General features: G+C 45.2%; 1 protein-coding gene across 1 annotated transcript; it reads left to right on the top strand.

The window, feature by feature from the left end:
- Nucleotides 1-3,147: 3,147 nt before the first annotated feature.
- On the top strand, nt 3,148-14,414 carry LOC135812446 (uncharacterized). The gene is made up of 9 exons (XM_065325814.1): nt 3,148-3,553; nt 5,553-5,744; nt 6,926-7,063; nt 7,991-8,110; nt 8,536-9,086; nt 10,632-10,707; nt 11,125-11,174; nt 12,928-13,140; nt 13,698-14,414. Exons 1-9 carry the CDS (start codon nt 3,415-3,417, stop codon nt 14,145-14,147), a joined length of 1,929 nt encoding a protein of 642 aa, XP_065181886.1. The 5' UTR covers nt 3,148-3,414; the 3' UTR covers nt 14,148-14,414.
- The last annotated feature ends 1,282 nt before the right edge of the window (nt 14,415-15,696 follow it).

The raw sequence follows: 15,696 nt of genomic DNA, 5'->3' as shown, positions 1-15,696 counted from the left end.
AGGCCCTGGACATTCAGCCCAGCCAACCATGCATAGAGCAACACTAGTCAATGTTCTGCTGGTGCTAGTGGTACTTGTTGTGACAACACAGATATGCCATGGTTTCATCGTCAACTGGACACTAGTACCTCTGATCAAGTACAAATACGCATATGTACAGGGCGAGCACCTTTGGGAAAGGGCTACGTGTTGGCATTGGAGAATCCTTAAAATATTAAAAATAATAATAATTTCGGCCAGTCGGCTACTATCATTTTCGTCTTGGGGGTTAGACCAGGAAAATTAGCCATGTAGGGGCGTGAGCCCGCCTTTCGGCACCAGGAAGTTGCAGGTCAAAATAAATAAATAAATAGAAATGGTCACCAACGTTCGTCCGCCTTCTAAACACCTCTATTGAAGGCTAGGCCGTTGCGGATAATGCCGGCAGAAAAATTGGCAGAATTCGGTACTTTTTCTGGTAATTTTCATGCATGTTTGGTATGTGGATAATGAAATTGAGCAGAATTCGAGTAATTGCCCGCCATAAGGTTTATTTATTTTTATTTACTGAAGTATTTATTTATTTATTTATTTATTAAACATCTCCTGGCCCGTCCGAAGACTGCCAATAAACATGAGAGGTCAGGTGATAGCCAACCACGGCAAGCTAAAAGGGAAAAAAAGAAAGATGCTGTCAGAGAGGGAAAGGAGATAGGGAGAGAAAAAGAAAGGGAGGCACATTAATAATACCTGGGATCACTTCGGATGAGACAGTGTGGAAAGCTGGACTGTGAATTTCCTGATATCCTGGCATGTCTTAATGCTAGTAGGCAGGTTAGACCAAAGGGAGTATGCTGAGAAGAAAGGGGATTTCAAAAACAGAGAGGAACTAGCTCGGGGCAGTGATAAGGCATTGCGTGTTGGTCTAGTGGTAACAAACCAGTTGTACTTGGCAATATGTTTCGGGACTTGAGCTAGGAAGATTTTTTGCACAAGGATACAAAGATGCTGCTGATGTCGGGCAAGAAGAGGGTGCGTGGAAGCAAGTTTATAAAGACAAAGGGAGGCAAATGTTTGGTCTTTTCGAAACAGAATTTTCAGAAGCAAGCGTTGATGTACCTCCAGTCTGTGGAGTAAAGTCTGAGACAACCCGCACCAAGCTATATCGCAATAGTCAAATATAGGCAAAATGTACGACTTAAAGAACAATTTTCTGCAGTTATCATTCAAGTGTTGGCAGTGGGGTTGTAGCATACCTAAGGACGCACTCGCACGCTTGCACACAGACTGGACTTGTGGAGACCAGGAGAGTTGGCGGTTGAGAATAACGCCCAGGTGCTTGTGCTCGTTAACAACTTTAATAGGTGTACTATTTAGACCAGGAAAATACAGAAGTTGAGTGGGGGGCGAGGGAGAGAAGAACATGGCCTCGGTTTTGGCGAGGTTAGGCTTCAGTTTCCAGGTTTCCATCCATGTTACTGTAGCGTTGACCCCGGACTGCATGGAGGCCGTGAGGTTGTCTGCCGAGCTGTCGGAGCACATCAGAGCAGTGTCGTCAGCAAAAAGACTTACATTTGGTACAAGGGCTGGCAAGTCATTAACGTACAGTAGAAATAGGAGCGGCCCAAGTATGGACCCCTGGGGTACCCCAGACACGACTAGTAATGGGTCTGATAGGGAGGTAGATACTCTGACAGTCTGGTGGCGGCAGGAAAGATAGGATGAGAGCCATTGCAGGGCTGGACCGTGTACCAAGAAGACGGACTCTAGCTTTGCAAGCAGACCACGATGCCAGACGGTGTCGAAAGCTTTCGCTAGGTCAAAGAACACGATGCCAACATGCCGCCTGAGGTTCCGCTGGGTGTAGATGTCTTGTACTAGACGTGTTAGTTGGAAAGTTGTGGAGTCTCCACGGCAGAAACCGGATTGAGATGGTGAAAGCGCTGGGGTGACGTGGCAGTACAGAGACTCAAAGAAAATACGTTCACAGACCTTGGACACAGCGGGAAGGAGAGAGATTGGTCTGTAGTTGCCAGCCTGAGAGCGTTGGCCTTTCTTATAGATCGGGACGATAACAGCAGATTTCCAGACGGACGGAAATACTCCTGTACGATATGACATGTTAAAGAGCAGGCACAAGGGATAGGACAGAGATGGCGCAAGCCATTTGAGAACCTCATTGGGTATGCCATCTTCGCCAGGGGACTTACAATTCTTCAGGAGTTTGAGGTGCTTACAGACGGTAGCAGTCGTGGTAACGACGCGTGTGAGTGGTGCGCTAAGTTCAGGGGCTGGGGACAGCGATGGAATGACCCAATTCGGATCTTCCGGAATGCCGGATGAAACAAACTGCTTGTTCAGTGTGTCTGCAATCGCCTTCACATCGTGCTGGCGGTTGCCATGGGAGTCCGTCAGGTACTGGATTGGCGCGCGGGAGGTCCCGCGGCACTGGTTGCGAATGAATTGGTGGAGTGATGGGCGATCGGGGGAGGAGAGTGTTGCAGAAAGAGAGTTTAGAAAGGAGCGGTGTGAGGTACGAGAAAGGTGCTTGACGAAGTTGCGTTGAACTCGGTAAGCCTCCCGGTTAACCGGCGTTGGGAATTTCTTGTAGATGCTGAAAAGATCACGCTTGCGCTTCACTTCAGATACGAGGGACCGTGTCACCCATGGGGGACTAGATGTCGAGGATGTTGGGTTGGAATGTTTCCGGTTGTTGTAGCCGATAGCAAAGTTAGAGAGGTGCTGTTGGAAGGTTTTTAAGGTTCTGCCAATTTCACTGCTTTTAGAGCAGAATCTGCCACCTTTTCGAGCAGAATCTGCCACCTTTTCGAGCAGAATCTGCCACCTGTTCGCGCGTTATCCGCCAATGCCTATTCAGGGCACTTGTCTGTGAGGAAATGAGGCATGCCATATTTGAATATGAATAGTGATCATGTCGAGATTGCCAGATTGCCCACAGCGCAAAACCTATGCGAGTCCAACTGACAGGTCACCACTGCAAATGTGTTTCAGTGTGCGACTCCGTGGCAAAGCAGCTACAATCATGTAGAATCATTCTACTACATGTAGTACCCAGTGTTTCAGTGTGTCAGTGTGTCAGTGTGTCAGTGTGTCAGTGTGTCAGGAACCTCATGGACCACAGCCATGGCATTGCAGTTTGACAGTGCATGTTGGATCCGAGACACATACGGCCACCACCGTTACTGGAGCGCGCAAGCATTCGAGCTCAGTCGCACAGTTGCGCGAAGACTATTACTAGAATTGTAGAAGTAGAGAGTGCAGACGTCAGTCACCTCATCTGAATAGTCTCATTACGTTCCGCTCGGCTGAACCCGTTTCACAACAGAATCTGAGTGTTGACGTAGGGCAGAAAGATTTCTAGAACTACCGGTCTACTCTATTCCCGGTTTTGATCGCTGGAGAACTGGACGTGAGATGGGGCGAATGACATGGAATGGGCACCAGCTGGTGGTGCTCCTGGTTTTCTTGTGCACTGTCGTGACGCTGAGTTCAGGGCAGAGAGTAGTTGGAGCTGACGGAGCGACGCGCTCGCCCATTCAAAGTGGAACCTCTGGTAAGAGTATCATGATCTGCAGTCTCGAGAAATGAATGAATGAATGTCAGATCATAGCCTAAAACATGTATATCTGGTGAAGCACGTATAATTGATCTACCCGCAGATCGTATTGGTGTGCATGGCTAATTGGTCAAAGCAGGATGCGGGATAGTACGCACTGCGTCCATGTCTAAATTGGCAGTACCTGGATTTGCCTATAAAGCTCAAAGGGACTAACCACGAAAAACGCTCGTGGAATCCTTTGCACTCTTTATAGTGCATATCAAGTTTTTACAGGAAACGAAAATATCACAAAGCTAGACAATGAGATTTGTGGGGGGGGGGGGGGGGGCGGGAGGGACGCTTTAGTGTCGTTGACTTGCAGTTCCGCCTGCAGTCTCTGGACACCACTGCATGCCGGAGTTGCACACTCTGGAGGGCTATGTACTCCTGATTCTAATCATGGCTACAATAATGTTTGTCGACACTCCGCATTTCAAGGGTTACATCTTTGAATAGGAGCACACTTTTGGGCCTCTTCTATAATGGACAGGACGAAACATTTCTCACCGCAGTTGATGGTTACCAACCTGATAGTAAACGCGCCAGTTGTGAACACAGCTTTAAAGCTGTGTTCACAGCTGGCGCATGTACGCGGTACGCTTGCGGTTCATGCGTGCCTATACGCGCGCGCGCGCGATCAAGCTTTCACAAAAAACAGCTATCCGAGTCGTATTTAGCGCGTGCGACACCTTCGAGTACTTATTTTTTGACCCCGCCAGTCAAAGTGACTGGCATGTATGCTGGTACGCGCTGAAAATTCCAACATGTTGGAGTTTCCATTTCGGCGCGTTTCCGTACGCACGGCGCCCCAAAAGCCAGCAAAATACGCACAAACGCGTGGTTTCACGCTCACAAGCGGCAGTTGTGAACACAGCTTAACTCATTATACGCGTTGGACACAGGGACATGATACTCCTAAAACACACAAAATTTCTGTCACTAGTTACAACAGCAGTTCCATTTTGGTAAATGCAACTGTCGCGTGTACGCGTGCAACGACGCGTTTGTGCGTATTTTTGTTGGCTTTTGGGGCGCCATGCGTACGGAAACGCGCCGAAATGGAATTTCCAGCATGTTGGAATTTTCGGCGCGTACCAGCGTACATGCCAGTCACTTTGACTGGCGGGGTCAACAAATTGTACTCGAAGGTGTCGCGCGCGCGCGCGCTAAATACGACTCGCATTGCTGTTTTTTGTGAAATCTTGAGCGCGCGTTTGGGCACACATGAACCGCAAGCGTACCGCATCTACCCGCCAGTTGGGAACACAGCCTTATTCTTTAAGGACGTCTCTGCTGTGCGTTCCAATCAAAAGCCCAGCCCTCTAGGCTTTTCGAATAATGAAAATTGGCTTGATCAATTTGAGATTATGACTTCGGGACTTGGCGCAGGCAGATCCCCACCCCCATTTTCTCATAACATGGATTTCTAAGCGATTGGATAACAGAGAGTAGTTGGGTGGACACATCCATTCCCACAGCACTGCAAACCGAACCGATTCCTTTTACGTACAACGTTTCGGCACAATTGCCGTCGTCGTACGCAGTGCTGTGGGAATGGGTCTGGCCACACAACTACTCTCTACTAAGGAAGCTGCAAGATGCCTCGAAATTGCTTCTCGATTGAATATCAATAACAAAATTTCGAATATTTTTGCAGGAAGTGGTTATAGATTTAATGAGGTATAGATGCTTGCCTATCGGCGGTGCGTTTTTAACCAGAGGCTTATTCTATTGATATGCAGTGTAGTGGAAGCAATGCTGTTTGTTCTGGTGTGTGACAGAAAAGTACAATAACATACAATCCGTATTGGTATTACCAGTAACTATTTCTGCACCAACACTCTTATTCTTATCTATTCAGTCATTGTGTCCACACATGCACTCAGTTACACGAACTCCAGAGTAAAATAGTTAGGGTCATGCTGTGCCCCATTGATATTTTTTATTCCTGTAGATACATGCATGACGTCATGGTTACGTCATTCGTTCCCTAATGACAATGATCAGTCCACGAGGAGGTACGAACAACTGATGGGTGAATTCTTGCCACCCGTTGATCAGCGGACGCTTTCGACAACGAGCAAGTTGCTACTGTCTGCTATCCTTGGCGGGGATGAGAGAGTGTCAAGATTTGCTACATGTGCTGGTACGTGCCCCTGTGCATGTAGTAAGTAGAGTTGTGATTTTTAAATGAATCACACAGATTAAGAATCCAATTCATCTTTAGTGATGACTAGAAAAGCCTGTATCAGAAACCGTGAAATGGTTCTATTCCAAAACGCTTTGTGCTGGAATGAGTGTACCGAATTGAGAATGATCTGCTCTGACATCCACAAACAGGGGGACAGTGATGCTTCACAATTTCCTTATTTTCTCATCGCCTTATACGTCTATGTAACGACATGAACCCAACACTAGTAACAATAGTGTTGTGAACTGCTTGAAAAGACCGAGAAAGATGCTTACCCGCGCCCATTACATCAGGATTCGACCATTGAGCCTTGTTTGTCGTAAGCAATACTCTAACCATGTGAGCGATCGGATCATGCCAATCCCATAAGGCGCTTTTATCCCAAAGGCAGCTCGTGACACGTGACACCCATACTAATTCCAGTGGGGTCTTTTCCCTCCACGGGGGCCAACCATGGCAAGCTTCTGGAACATGCTAACAAAGGTGAATGAAAAGGATCTCAATCTTTTAAACAAATTGAAAGGATACCGCAAGACATGAAGAAAAGAGGAACATGCTAACAAAGGTAAATGAAAAGGGTCTCTATCTTTGGAACAAATTGAAAGGATACCGCAAGACATGAAAAAAAGAGGAAAGAAAGCATTGCCTACCCAACAGAAATTGATTATGGGACGTTGTGTTGTCATGAGAATGCTTTAACCATCTGAGCTTTGGGACCACCCGTAGAAAACGGCGAACGTACTGAAAAGGTTTTCAATCCAAAGGCAGTTCACAACACGTGCCATGCACAGTATTAGCCCTTGGGTCCTTTCCCTTCCCCGGGAACCAACCATGGGCAGTTTCTGGAACGTAGTACCACAGGTGAAAGAAGGTGACCAATTTTGCAGAATTGAGGAGAAACTTCAAATTCCACGTTATCTGTCAGAGAAGTGAACATCCATGCTCTACCTGAGCCCGTAGTGCTTCATTCAGATGGTAAAAGCCTTGCTCATTACAAGCAAGCAAGGTTTGAGTCCTAACCGGATTGGCATTTTTCGCTTTTCTGGCAGTTCACCTCCCAGACTGATTACATTGAATTCAAACTTTCTCACAATGTTAGAATACTTTAATCCTTGCTGTGGCTGGTGTGTTTTTAGAAGGTCAGTGTGAACATCCGTCACCATGCCAACACGGTGGTAAATGTGTGTACGCTAGTGTTGATGGTAACACTCCTCAGCTGAAGCAGTACAAGTGTCAATGTAGACCTGGATACGCCGGACGACAATGTGAACTCGGTAAGGCGCAGTGTGAACGAGCCAGAATATTTACCAACGTATAGTATTTCCTCTGGATGAACTTCAGTTGCGAATGCAAGAATGCATGCATAATTCCTTCCACAGACCGGATAAACTAGCCATCAATCCACTTGTACTTCGAAGTATCTACTTCTGTACACGTTTTTTTCTATCCATCAAAGCTTGCTGTGTTTACCCTACGGTTTGGGGCGTATGACGTCGATGCTTTGCGTTGGTTCAAAAAATGCGATCAGTTCAGCCATGAACTCGGACCTTTGTTGAGAAGACCTAATAAGTTCAAAACAAGAAGCTGTCCGGAGACTATGTATACGTCAAATACAAAGGTAGTGTGCACGCCGCTCTGTGCTGCTATCACTTAGGCATGTAGGAAGCCGACTATTTATATTTCCGTCTCTGGGAGATTGTCAGCCAGGCGATCTCTCTCCATGCCTTCCCCGCCACGAGCACCATGAAAATAATCCAGAAATATTGGGACGCCATCATCTTTAACAGCCAGAGTTCCTACAGCCTCGCGGAAATGTACTAGACGTGTTCCACTCTGCAATTGAATATTTGAAATTCGCTTGCAATTGCAGCTGGGATGAAGAATTCATCAGTCTATCTCCCGTCTTTGGAGTGAAGGACTCCTAGATTCTCTGCTGATAAGTCACCTGAACATGGCAGTTACTCAACGCGCACGAGCACGGGCGCCTTAGAACGTTAAGGGCGAGAACAACTTCTACGCAGGTTGCGCCAAATCCTGAATGTTGTAGATATCTTTCCAATGGTTGATGCAAAGTTGAGATCTTCCTGATGATAATCACAAAATGAGAGCTTCCAGGACTACTGTCAACAGTGTCTCAATTCTGAACCTCTACTCCCAATGTCTTGGCATCTCTGTATTTTCCTTTGCTGTGCTCCTTTCAGTTGTATCAGCCTGCATCACACGGAGGCCATGCATGCACGGAGGACGTTGTGAGCGATCTGGATCACACCATTACGTATGTCACTGCCCACCATTCTACTATGGACAACAATGCCAGCACAGTAAGACTCTGACTGCACGGGCTCTTTCGGAATCCAAAGATTAATATCGAATGTAAAAATTCAATATTTACAGGCGATTTGGGTCCACTACTTGCTGTAGCTTGATAAAGAAACTCACTGCCACCCTTATTGTCACGTCAAGTGATATTCAGATACCAATACGAACATTGAAAGTGAACGCAAAAATCAGCTATTGTGATGTATTGCGTAAATACTTCTCGGTGGCATGGTCTGCACGGAAAGACAACTTACACGCGTGGTTGTGTTGGATAATCACGTGATGCCAGGATACAGCGTGGGTAAGATTGTATGAAAAGGTATCCACAGACACACGCGTTAGCATACAATGTATGTGCACTCACGTACCCATTCACAAAATGAACACTTGCACGATAATTGCATTTTCTTCGTTTTATTGCCTGCAGGATTTGGTATCGAGGAGTTCGAAAACATGACATCGTCACTGACCAAGTTTAATCATCGGCTCAACACCGTTGAGAGGAAATCAGCACGAGCATCTCAGAGAAATGCCAACACCATAACGACCTTCCTGCGTCGTCTTGAAGCGCGCCTCAGCACCAGACTTGACACACAAGATGCAAAAATCAGTCAACTGCTCTCCCAACAACAAGCTACACAAGAGGATCTGAACAACACACGTACTAAGCAAGTACAAGTGGTTTCCGATCTCAGAGCCAAAGACCGCACCCTGGAGGCAATGTTCACGACCAAACTCGCACAACAAGGAACTAAGATATCCCATCTAGCAACAGGACAGCAAACGATGCAACGCCAGCTAAACCAGAGAATGGACAATGGCCTTGCCTCTGTGCGACAGCAACAAACTGCACTGATGAACAGCCGTATTTCCCAATCGGAAAGTCGAAGTAACCAGAATATGGATTCTCGTCTTGGGCAGCTTGAAACTGAACTAAATCAAAGAATGGATGACCGAGATTCACATCTACAGATGCAGGTACATTGTACATGATTAGATTATCTACTCTCTTTAAGTACAGTATTTTAATATGCTGCTACTTGGAGTTATTAATATACCACTCCACGGAGTAGGTATTTCCCGAATTGGCACAATTTTGTCGCCCTAGTCAGCTTTTTATGATATGGCTGAACTTGGACATTCTCTCAGATCGGTTGAGAGAAGATCGGCTGAGAGAAACTCAGAGAATGGCCAAATTGGGCTCCAAACAGTAATTGAAGCCACCGCTCGCAGTATACATTATAGTTCTACATAGTGCATTTGCATGCACGCTATAGGGGCACTGAAACATCGATTTTCGCCGAATTCAGTGCGAGGTTTATAAATTCGGCGACATTTTCGGTGATATCTTGACAGCCACTGATTTCCGTGTCTCTCTTTTCCTGGTGACCGATTTCAGAAATGCATAACGTGGCCGTCACCTTTTTTTTTATTTGCAGTATAATGGTTTCAGAAACTGTATTTGCATGCTGTAGAGGCACCAAAAAAACTGTGATTTTCGGAGAATTCAGTGCAAAAATTCAAAATTGAATATTGGAGAAACGATGGCTAGTTTCTTCGCAATCACTGTTTTCGGCTCTCGATTTCGGAAATGCCTACCATGGAGCCATGTTAGCGCTGCTATGCATCTGCTAAGAGATTGAAGTATAAATCGTACTGCAAGAGAGTGCGATTGCTGACCAATAGTAAACACTGTATTAGCAGGGTGGGGATTTCAATGTGTACAGGTACATGCTACATAATTATACATTATCTGCTCAGTTGCAGAACAAGGACAATCAAGCCTTTTTTTGCTATCTGCTCAGTTATTATTAAAATTTTGAAGAGTGTGAGTGCTACAACATTTTCTTTCTGCTTGCATAGCACAGGGTCACGTGTACGAATATGAACAGCTTCCAACACCTGCAACTGCTTACAGAAACGTGATATCGTAGAACTGACACTCTTCAAAAATTATACGCACTCTCCATTTTTGTCCACACACGCACACAGCTACCATATTCATCTACATGTATTGCTACCATGATCAGATGCACAGCATAAATTCTCACTACACGTGTTAGGCATAACCGCGAGCTGCTGCATTCTCATGCTCCTTATCATACTATTGTATTATAACTGTTTGAAATGAAACGAGTTGTAAATTTGCAGTGTCCAAGAAATCAGCATGTGTGCTCAGTGCTCGCCAATTCGTTTTGGTCCGCTTTAAGTTGATACTGTATAACAATATCAACAGTTGATCAGAACTCTCGTGAGATCGTGCAAATATTAGGGAACGGTACTGTCGGGTTTCACAGAACTGGGGTCAGCCTCGTAGCCTAGAACGTTCATATTTTGCATGTACCGGTGCTATGCACAGTTGAGTACCGTGTATACATTGGCATGCTGTTCATGGTGAAACTCTAGCCTGTTCGGTTTTTGGCACTGCCGTTCTTGGGCAACCGACAGAACTGTATTGGGATACGAAAAGGGGACTTATGTGAAAACGTTGAATTAGTACCTGGATTATCTGCTTTGCGATAGGTGAAGAAGAACTCTTTCCAACTCGCTAGTTCATGTAAGGAAATTCAGCAACTCTCAGACTTCACAGCCTCCTCAGGTAAGATCCCACATCTCAGCGGGACAATCCATTAAATTTAGCTTTTGTGTGTGGGGGGGGGGGGGTGCGTGCATCCTTGTGTGTGTGGGAGGGGGGGGGGGTGCATCCTTGAGTGCAAAGTGGTGTATGGATAGGGTGTTAATATTTCGGCCAGATTGTGCAGTAGTTTATAACAATTTTAGCAGGTGTACTACCACAAAATGAATAGAGATTTAAGTACCAAGCCAGTATTTGTCAAAGTGCGTCTTGTACCTCAATCCGGCTACAATATGGCTTCAAAACCAGTAGAACTACACATGAAATTAGAAGCATAGGCTTCTAGGCCATTCGTTCAAGAATCAAGATGTTAGACGTTAGGCGCTAGACATTCAATCATGCAGCAATGCTGTCCATGTGTTCTCCCCGTATCATCTTCAGGTCTGTACAAGATTTTTCTGCTCCAGCGAGGGAAGACATCAACCAAGGAGGTAAACTTCTTGCTCTTGTACTTGCAATCTAAAACTATGATTTCACTGGTCATCGTTTCGATTACTATTTCTATACATACATGTACATGTTGTTATTTTGACAGCATGTTACAAGGTGGAGGACACCGTGTTCGGAAACAGTGACCTTTCTAGTACAACCATTCACGGTCGGTAGAGCCCCGGTCGGTTGTGACCATCTGAACCGTATGGGTGCTAGACCCGGTTCTGACTCGCTCTCTATTCTACAGTCCGTTTCAAAAAGATTTACAATCCTGGCGATCGCCTGCAGAGTTTGGCGTCTTACCGTATGAGCACTCGAGCGCTGCCTGGAAAAAGTCACAGTGAACTCGAAGAAATATTCCGCGCGAAAGCAGGAAAAATGACAACTCACTCACGTTGACACAGTCATGTACGTCTGGTTTACAACAAACGAATTCTTCCTCGTATCGATAATGGAGGACATGTCGAAACGAAAGTGTTGTAAATGTTGACGAGCTGCATGGGTCCGTTTTGTGACCAAACTAGTTTCTTTGAGCTCCGATGCAATTTACTCACCGTGTGACGAAAACGACATCGACACGGACTCATTCCCAAGGCCATGACTTGGCAAAGCTATCCGTGTGACTTCGACGACATTTTGAGAAAAGCAGACGCTTGTGAACGCTGATAGAAGACGGCGTTGACTGCTAAATTCAAATAAATTGGCGATCTTGAAATACTAAAATACATCTCAAAAAGCTACAGCGCGATGACTTCCATTATAATGTCACTCACACCATTGCAGTGTTGTGGGTGTGTTCACATGGCGTGAGCCAGTCGAGTGTCAGTCAGTTCGGCAGGAAGCGCGAGCTCCAACAACAAGTCGTTTGGTGCAGCCATCTTCTTTGTCTTGTACCAGCTTGATCACCAAAAAAATGAAAAAAAAGTTTGACTTGAGGATAGGTTGGGATTTGAACTCACAACTTCATGGTCAGCAGACAGCATTCATAACCACAAGGCCAAAAAGGAAAGGATAAATTGTGGGTTTTGATAAAAAAAAACGATACTGGCTTCCTGGGCAAATTGTAAACCATGGGAAAAGGCCGGAAACCTGGCCGAAATTCTAACTCCTTAACGGTTGGTCCAAGTGTTCCGAAACCTTCACAGAACAATTTGCCGTGTCCTAACAAGCCATTCTATGTACTTTGTTGTCCAAATTTCCCTTACCTTCATACTTTTTAAGACCCAAACCTGATTGTAAATCTTTTTGAAACAGACTATAGGGGAGTTGTCTTAGTCTTCTCGTACCGTCTTGTTACATGCTGACAACATGTTTAGACAAACAAGGTTTACCTAATACAGGCTTTTTAACCAGTGTTAGGTTATTTAATACCATACCTGTACATGTATACGGAGTCACGTACATGTATAACGAACTAAGGTGGAAACACAGGTCCAATGTGACCTTGTGTTGATATTGGATTATCGATGCACACACCAGTGCTAGGCATTGGCGGATTCTGCTCGAAAAGGTGGCAGATTCTGCTCGAAAAGCAGTAAAATTGGCAAAACCATACAAACCTTATGGCGGGCAATTCCTCGAATTCTGCTCCATTTCTTTATCCACATACGAAACATGCGTGAAACTTACCAGAAAAAAAGTACCGAATTCTGCCAATTTTTCTGCCGGCATTATCCGCATATGCCTACACACCACCCATAGAACTACCATGGTACCTTACTGCACCCATTGTGTCATACTCGTGTTTTGTAGGTCTACTGTGATATGGATCACTATGGTGGTGGTTGGACAAGAATTGCCTACATCAACCCCACACAGCAGGGCAGTTGTCCTGGTAACATGAGTTTTGGAAATCTTCAAGTCAACCTGTGTACTATGCCAAGCGGTCCATCTTGTCATGGTGCTTCATTTCAATCACCCATTGAATCGTATAGTGAAGTGATGGGATTTGTCACAGGATATCGGGTGAGTAAAATCTGAGTTACTTATTACATTAAAAATGTTTACCAACGGAGTCGAATTTTAATTCATATTCTTCAAAAAAACCTAAAAGGACTTTGGAGCTACACAAGTTGTGTGGTATATTGCTATTCGTCCTTGAAATGTGGTTTGAACGTATTTCCTAATTGTCTTGCTAGCACCGTCATCGACATGCATGTACATCCGCCAGCGCCCTTCACAGCTGAGACTTTCAGCTGCACTGCACCATCATCCAGACACTCCTGAATCCTGATGCTCATTATGCAGGGGTCCAGTCCTGATGTTGGTCATGGCACATGTGTCCATGCCTGTATCACGGCTGCCTCGTGCATAGCCCCGAAATCCAGTTGTTTGAGCGCAACCTCTTGAATGTTTTGCTGGGAATTCAATGTGCACGGGGGTATATGTGCACAGTTTCCAGCTTGCGAAAATCTCTTTATTTATGAAATGTGGATTCATTAAGAAAGTGGCGGGCAGATTCATTATTGCTTTTAAAAACTACCATTATGTCCTTGAACGATTTCTTCACTCGTTGGCCACAGGATCAATCATTGGATGCGTTCCACGTCGGATCTACTGACTATATCCCTTTGCACAGCTGGTATATGGATGGTGTCTCTGTCACATATGGTTCTCCTATGCGTCATCTATGGACATACACAGCTAGTTCTTACCATGGATCCGCGATTTACCATTGCCCGTGCAGTCCAGAACCCGGTCCACCACCTCCATCATTTGTCGGTAGCCACTATTATTGCGCTGACAATGGCCATGCTTGGACACGCTGGACATTCACTCCAGCCGACCATGCATGGAGCAACACCAGTCAATGTACTGCTGGTGGTACATGTTGTGACAACACAGATATGCCATGGTTTCATCGTCGACTCGACATTAGTACCTCTGCTCCAGTGCAAATTCGCATTTGTGCAAATGAGGGTAATTCGAATGAAAATGTTGGCATTGATGAATCCGCTATCTTTGTAAAGTAAATTATCCAGTGCTCTTCCATCTCAATTGGCTGAGGTTTAATACATGTATCTTTGCCAAATGCCAACCATATGATAGGGAACAAAAAAAAGGTTCAAACTAATACGTATGTTGAGTTGCATATTCAACCACACACCATTGGCTAGGATTCAGTATCCTTTTACGTTTTCGCAATTAATTTTCAAGTATAGAATTTTACACGTCAACTTAATGTTATCTCTGCTTTGCACTTAGACGGTCTTCAAGAAAAGCTGGACCTGTTCTTCCTTTTTGTCGCACTTGCATTTTTTGCCACGTGCAATACAGTAGTTGTCTTGATGTGTATGTTCAGATAATCGCGTAAATGCCCAGCGTGTTGACGTTCTCTGTGGTATTACCTATGCTGTACTCACCTTAGCACAGTGCTGGCAACTGAAATCCGACACCCTGGCGATGCGTTCACATTCTAGCTGGCTCTAAATCGTAGTTTTACTATCCCGTTTTGGGTCTTTGCGATGTGAGCGCACCGCTCAGGGGTCGGATTTCAGTTGCCATCACTGTACATGTACACACTGCTTTCACTACCACTGGCATACAGCTTAAAACACCATTACATTGTTTTGTATGGTGTTAAACAGTACGCCACTACAGGGATACGTTGATTCTATTATCCTCTCTGATTGGATTGAGAGTTCGTGGAGAAAGGCCGACAGCGCATGGGAAGGAGCAGTGAAAGAATGAAATAACTGGGCACTGCTGCCGTATCATGAGGGCGACGGATATATGTATGTTCTTTCCCAACCCAAAATGACACGACAAATTAGCCGAGAATACTTGAAGAGCCAATTGTAGAACACATGATAGGATACTACACATGATAGGCTATACTACACATGATAGGCATGAACGCTTCCTGCCGCTATACTTGAAGCATCTGTTCCTGACGGTCCAAGTCCGAACCGTCGAAGAATAAATCTTGAAGTGAAATGAAATAACAGCTCGAGTTTGAGTGGTGCACCGGTGGTGGCCTGACCAAACCAAAATCACTGCCGAATATGCATGATGTAATTGATGGAGAGATACACCAGCCAATATTTCGGGAAAACCCTTTGCCAAAGTGCTCTACCTCTTTCGCTGTCATCATGGATTTGTGCCTTGCAACTTGCGCTTTACGCGACGGCATCACAACAACTAGACTCAACTGATCAGTACGCTTCATCAAGGCTGGACTCATCATAAAAAGTAGTCATCTTCTTGGACGATTCCAAAAGTACAATTTGAATACTGCAGCTTTATCTATTAGTTCAGCATTATTTTGATTCCGCCACAGGTGCCAGTAATTACATACCTTGTCGAATATGCTCATTAAGGGGGCACATCACCCAAAAATTTCATATGGCATTCAATTGACCGTAACTTTGGTGTTTCTCAGTGGATTTGAGTGAAATTTTGACCACACACTCCTGCCACTATGCTGGCCCTCAGGACATGATTTACAAGTTCTTGCGTCTCACTGACAGGCTTTCCAGGCCGGAAAAACTCAAATTTCCGGCATAGTGCTACGGTGTGCGA

Source organism: Sycon ciliatum, chromosome 3 (genome assembly GCF_964019385.1).
Source record: "Sycon ciliatum chromosome 3, ocSycCili1.1, whole genome shotgun sequence".
Classification (NCBI taxonomy): Eukaryota; Metazoa; Porifera; class Calcarea; order Leucosolenida; family Sycettidae; genus Sycon; species Sycon ciliatum.
Note: the sequence above shows the minus strand (reverse complement) of the source record. Positions and strands in the feature narration are given on the sequence as shown.